The 6746-nt window shown below is 45.7% G+C and overlaps 1 protein-coding gene across 1 annotated transcript; it reads left to right on the forward strand.

The window, feature by feature from the left end:
• Positions 1–2: 2 nt before the first annotated feature.
• POU3F3 (POU class 3 homeobox 3) lies at positions 3–4807 on the forward strand (the record flags this gene model as incomplete). Its single annotated transcript, XM_019627158.1, has 1 exon — positions 3–4807. A coding segment is annotated over one exon (885 nt), but the record flags the coding sequence as incomplete, so codon positions are not given.
• Between the last annotated feature and the right edge of the window lie 1939 nt (positions 4808–6746).

Here is a 6746-nt window from a genome sequence, read left to right on the forward strand (position 1 = left end):
CCGCGCACCTCCCGTCCATGGCCGCGGGCCAGCAGCCGCCGCCGCAGAGCCTGCTGTACTCGCAGCCCGGGGGCTTCACGGTGAACGGCATGCTGAGCGCGCCCCCGGGGCCTGGCGGCGGCGGCGGCGGCGCTGCCGGCGGCGCCCAGAGCCTGGTGCACCCCGGGCTGGTGCGCGGGGACACGCCCGAGCTGGCCGAGCACCACCACCACCACCACCACCACGCGCACGCGCACCCGCCTCACCCGCACCACGCGCAGGGCCCCCCGCACCACGGCGGCGGCGCGGGGCCCGGGCTCAACAGCCACGACGCGCACTCGGACGAGGACACGCCAACGTCTGACGACCTGGAGCAGTTCGCCAAGCAGTTCAAGCAGCGGCGCATCAAGCTGGGCTTCACGCAGGCCGACGTGGGGCTGGCGCTCGGCACGCTGTATGGCAACGTGTTCTCTCAGACCACCATTTGCCGCTTCGAGGCCCTGCAGCTGAGCTTCAAGAACATGTGCAAGCTCAAGCCGCTGCTGAACAAGTGGCTGGAGGAGGCGGACTCGAGCACCGGCAGCCCCACGAGCATCGACAAGATCGCAGCGCAGGGCCGCAAGCGCAAGAAGCGGACCTCCATCGAGGTGAGCGTCAAGGGCGCGCTCGAGAGCCACTTCCTCAAGTGCCCCAAGCCCTCGGCGCAGGAGATCACCAACCTGGCCGACAGCCTGCAGCTCGAAAAGGAGGTGGTGCGGGTCTGGTTCTGCAACCGGCGCCAAAAGGAGAAGCGCATGACGCCGCCCGGGATCCAACAGCAGACGCCGGACGACGTGTACTCGCAGGTGGGCGCCGTGAGCGCCGACACGCCGCCGCCGCACCACGGGCTGCAGACAAGCGTGCAGTGAGGGCCGGGCCGCCGCGAAGAACGGGCCTCCGCCGCCGCTTCCGCTGTCACCACCGCCACCGTCCCCGCAGCCCAAAGACCGGCATGCCGGCCCTTGGAGGAAAAAAAAGAGAAAGAGAGACGGGTCGAGGAGACATTTTTTGAAGCCCAAGGAAGGAGGGGCAAAACAAACAAGCATAATAAATACCCAGACGGTTTTAGATACATATATAACAAACAAAACCGGAAGAGAAAAAGGGGGCGATCGCGAGATCCCGTTTATACTGTGGTGGTGTTTCGTTTTTGGTTCTTGTTTTTGTTTTTTAAAGAAGGGTGAAGATGCCCAGCGCACCAAACCTGCACTCGGGAGGTCTTTTTCACCCTATCAAGTCCTACAAGGCGACGGTGGACAGCGCCTAGCACCTGCCTCGTCCTCTCCTCTGAAAAATAAAAGCGCCCCTCCCTCCTAAGGGCTGCCTAAAGTGACCCACCGGAACTTTCTTTCCTGGGAGCGACCTGAAAGAAAGCACAGGCACCGGGTTTAATCAGGGATGACTCTGTGCTCCGGGACCCTGTTCTTCTTGGCCATATTAAAGTCATTTGGAGACAAACTGACTATGAAATAGAAAGGAGAAAAAAAAAAGTACAGTCTCCAGCAAAAACAATATTCACAGCTTCTGAAATTAACAAACTGAAGAGCAAAGCCAAAAGAAAAAGAATATGTTTCCTCCAAATAACCTTGGAAATAATAGCATCACGAAAGAGCAGAGGGATGAGTGAGGGGAAGGGGACATCCGCCCATCCGCCGAGCAGTGAGAGAGGCCCGGCCAGCCGGGGCGCTGGCGGGGGGACTAGGCACTGAGCGAGGCCCAGCCACCAACCCCGGCTGCAACGGCTGTCACTCGGGTGGAGGATGCCTAAAGATTCCACCGCTAATATTTTTTTTATTAATATTTTTAATTTTTTATTTCTGGACTGACTCAGATAAAGGGATTTAGAAAGACTGAGCACCAACCGCTGCACTTCTTGGACTTCGCTCCTCAATCTGTTGCCAACTTTGATTGAATGGGTGCTGTGGATGTGATTATATAATACTGCCATTTCCAAGCAGTGTTTTTGGTAGGTTTTAATAAACAGACTTTTCAAAAGACGGCAATATAGAATTGTTAGATCCGTTGTTGATCTAAAAATATTTGCTTTATATTTTCATTAAATGACTTCTTTTAATATTTTATTCAGAATACTTATGAACTGCTGCAAAACGGTAATTTATTTTTCCCCAGATCTTGTATTACGTGTTTTTTTCAGACGAGCACAAATCAAAATGAAATGAAAATATGGACAGTTGTTAGGTAATAAGGGTATCTTTTGATGTGATCATTTGATTGTAATTTAATTTGAGTAGTGATTCCGTAAGAGCTGATCGAGAAAATAAATTTGTTAGAATGAAATAGTCTGTGTCTGATGCATAAACACTGTGTGGGAAGAAAAGAGTTCGTTAGAAAATATTTTTTTACTAATGCAAATCCTTAAGTGATAGTGCTGAGGAAGTCAAGTCGAGCCTGCTTCACTTAAGGTGTATTTGGAAATCTAGAGTAAAGGACAGACATGCCAGAAAACGCTAGTACTTTAACTTAGTAGTCACTCCTTGGTAAACTGTAAATTTCACAATATTTTTCTCTCCCTGAATTTTAGTGGGTGTTTTTAGTGTTTATAGGGGAGATTGTCTAAATACTGGTACTTTTCTTGGGGATACCTGGGTCCTTTACCATCTTTATCAGAAGATTGGACTATGTCACCAGTAAAAATGTGTTAACTGGTTATTAATAGTTAATACAGAGCCCCCCCCCAAAGTTTAGCCTCTCTTTATCCTTTCGTCCCCCGTCATATTGCTATGTCTCTTTCCTCTTTTTCTGAAGACTAATAGTTGTGAAAAATAGCTTACCAGTCTCTAAAATGTTTTATATCAATTACTTCCCATTAATAACTATATGTGATTACGTTTAAATTATTGAGCTGTTTTTGTTTTTTTGTTTTGTTTTGTTTGCTTTTCCTGTAATGTAAGAATGTAGTTCTAAAATCTTGAATATAGTCCACTCTGCATAACCCTCTGTGATTACCAGCTCAGACGTGAGATTCTACATTTCTGTGTTTTGGTCTTTCCCTAGTGTGATTCTGTAATTTCTTTAATGGTGCTGGAGGTTTTAGCTTTTTGGATCACTCCTTAGATACACCCTGCAGAGCGGTCACATTTATCATGTTAATGTATCAATATTTACAATGTGGGAAAATGGAAGTGTGATGCCTCAGGTTGTGAGTACTAAAGACACAAAAGTCTGCTTAGTTGGTTCCTTTCATGTACTTTTTAAAAAGTATTTTGAGGTGATAAAGCAGTGATTTTTATAGATTAATTTCCCCCTAATCTCATTTAGCTGTCACTCACTTTTTGCCTTCTTCTCTCATCTCCACTTCCTCTCCCTATGATATGGATGCAGGGGTTAAAAACCCCGGAAAACTGTGAGAGCAACAAGGAACGGTTATTTCTTCCAGACAGACCCTGTGTCACTTTCATAAATCAAGCCCAGCCAGATGGCCGTGTATTGGGTTGCATTATTTTAAACACTAAATCGTACTAAAAATCACAATCTTTTGATTTGCAAAATCTGAAAAAGGCCATATTTATTAAACAGAGAGAAGACAAAAATGAAAACAAGAAACCACAATTTACTTTTCTTGGTTTTCTTGTTTCCCTACTTCTCTTGCTATTGTAATCACTCTGCCCAGCAAATTTACAACCTGGAGTGGGGGGTGGGGTGGGGACAAACTTCGTCATTTTTTGAGGGTCTACAGGGGCAAGCAAAGAAGGCCTTATTGGAAAGCTGAGGATTGGGTGTGGTTGTTTTTATACGGTGGACACTACTGGCACGTGAGATGAAATCCTGTTTTTCCCTACAGGAATGGTAGTAGTTGATTAGACAGAGAATGGGTCTATTTAAAATTTTAGGAGCTCTTTGCTTACTTGATGACAAAAGAACTGCCATTAAATTTCACAGTTTTCTATTAAAAAGAAACCTTTGCTGATTACTTTGGAAGAAACCCTGATTTAGGGGTAACAGAGTAACTTTTAATTGGAGAAGCTGGAAAAGCAAGACCATTTTATTTCATTATTTTGCATTTTCAAAAGTGAGCTAGTGCTTGCACGCCATATTTTAAAAAATCAACCCTTTGAATTTATTTACAAAATGAAATTCATGGTTAAAAACAAAAGAGAACAGCTACAACTGAGAGGTTTTGTGCTAAGGCTGATACTGTTACACACGTAAATAATGAAAATATTGTTATATATCACCAGATCTTTTTAATGAATTTGGTCATTGTGTTCCTTTGCAGAGCAAGTGTCTTGTGCTTCGTAAAGTGCCCATTTGTTTCCTCCATTTCCATCCACCCCCTCCTTCCCTTCCAACCCAAAGGAAAGTGACAAAGTTCTGTTCCATCAATCTGGCTAATCCCAAACTAGGCCCATTTATAGTTTGTAGTCGGTCCCCTGTGGCTCCTGATCCGTTGTCCAAGCCTCAGTCATCCCATTCACCCAATCGTCTTTCCCTGCAAGTCTGGGCGATAAATCATTCAAGGTGTATTTAAAACAGTCACTGTGCTGTTGTTGCTCTGCCTTTTAATATTTTTTTGCTAAGTACTTAGCCAAGGACTACTTCTTTGTTCCAAAACAGAACTGTTCATTATCGATCTTAGAGAGTCCCCCTGCTTCCCTGTAGCCTCCAGTGTTTGCTCATTACCATGCTCATAATCTGTTTTGTATGAATGGTTTTCAACATTCAGAGAATAATTGGTTCTAATATTAAATACAGTATATACGATTGATAGTTTTATCGATAAGTGTACTATTTTAAATAATTTTAACAATTAAATTTGTTTTTTAAATTATATATTTGTAAAGTATTTATCCTGTTGGAAGCAACAATATACTGTTGTATTTATTCGTTTATTTTTGTAATAAATGATCAACCTCTTCAAGCTAAATCAAAAATGACACTTTTATATATTTATACAAAATGAATTTTAAGAGATGGGCATATTTGCACCAATTTGTATGTAAATAGAGTAAGATCCATCAATAACGTGTAGCTTTCAGAACTAAATTGAAGGAAGAGACATTCTCTCCACATGGAGTTTAGTTTGCCCAAGTTCCAGGGTAATTAATCAAACTCTAAAATGGATGCAACAAGTATTGGCACTGGATGCAGGCTTGAAATTAATTATTTAGGAGGTGGACCTGGTTTTTTTCAAGGCAGAAGGATAGAAATTAAAGAATTCTTTCATGAAATGCACGTGGCTGACTGGACCGATTAGAACAGATGCTATGTATCAGTGATAAAACTTAATACCTGGCTGTGTTCAGACTTCTGTGCTGAGGAAGGGTGTTGAAAGAGAGTTAAGACATTGAGGTTATCGGTGACCAAGAAACAAGGTGATGTAGAAAAAGAGTTGTGTTATTTAAAAAGAAAAACAGTCCTCTTAAAATGCCTGTGAGTGAAGAACCGCTTTCTCCTAGTCCTGTGCCTGACAGCATAAGCAGTCAGTACAGGTGGTGGTGGTGTTTGTAAGAGTGATATGTACGAAGTGTGGGGGCCACCTGTCCAGCTCTCCAAGTTCTGTAGGTCTCTTGATCATCCCAGTCCCTCAGGCGGCTGGTCTGAGGGCCTGAAGATCACCCACGTGACCTCCCGGCTGCGGAGCCCCACCATGGGCTTGATCTTGATTTCAATAAGGAAATCAGAGGGCTCTGGGTTTGCCTCCTGAGCTTTCCAGTCTAGGAGAGGAAATTGTGCGGAGGCTGAAAGAGATGGATGGGGGCGGGGGCAGCGGAGATAGCAAGAGGGGTACTTGTGTAATCAGATTCTTTGATTTTGTTAGCCTGGCTCATGGCCTATTAATTAGATTACTCTTTCATTCTTGATTTCACATCCGTGTTTGTTCCTGTATCCTAAAATGTGGGCGCGAGCGTGGCGAGCAGGAGCCTATGATGTCACTGCCGGCCAGTGGCTGCCTCCTGGCCTGGAGGGCTGTGGGCTGAGTTCTTTATGAGCCGGGTCTTCTTCAAGGAAGAGCCGGCTCTGGAAGTGACCTCAGAGGGGTCTGGGCAACTGGCCTTCTTGCAGTGACACGATGTGTGCGCCAGTGTGTGTGTGTGTGTGTGCGCGCGCGCGCGCGCTCCTGTGGGTGCAGGTGAGGGGAGGGGGCTGCGGAAAGTGGCAGCCTGGTCTTTCAAGCCCTAGGGACGCAGAGGGCTTGCTCAGGTGCAGGGCCTGCCTCAAATGGAAATGGGAGATTAGAGGAGCGGAGAGGAGGGTGGTGCTGGAAACCTGGAGCAGCGGCCGCCAGAAGCCCAGCTTCTTTCGGGGCTCAGGGCAGGGCCCGGCGGCGAGGTGGGGAGGTGGCGGGCGCGGTGGGTTGGCCCGATCCCTGCTTGGCCTGGCCAGGCCGTAACAGCTGGCCAGTCCCACAAGTTGTTTTCCTCGTGGCGACCATTCAGCAAAACGCACCATCCTTTCTCAAAGATTTAAATTTCGCGGATGAATTACCATACAGCGGTTGCTTAGCAACTAAATTCAAGCGGGGCTAAGAATATGCAAGCTTTTTGTATTCTCATTAATAAAAATGCCACTCTGACACAGCAACCCGACTTTGGATCACTGCAACTTCTGTAAAAGCTGTAGGAGAATACAAACTGATCCTGCCATTTAATTACAGATCAAAATGGCTTGAAACGCGATGTTTTGTTCATCTATCTTCCTAAAAGCGATGTAAAAATAACGGCTTTTCAAGAGCAGTAGTAAATCTTTTTTTTTTTTAAATGAAGTTG

Source organism: Hipposideros armiger, unplaced genomic scaffold, assembly GCF_001890085.2.
Source record: "Hipposideros armiger isolate ML-2016 unplaced genomic scaffold, ASM189008v1 scaffold_716, whole genome shotgun sequence".
Classification (NCBI taxonomy): domain Eukaryota; kingdom Metazoa; phylum Chordata; class Mammalia; order Chiroptera; family Hipposideridae; genus Hipposideros; species Hipposideros armiger.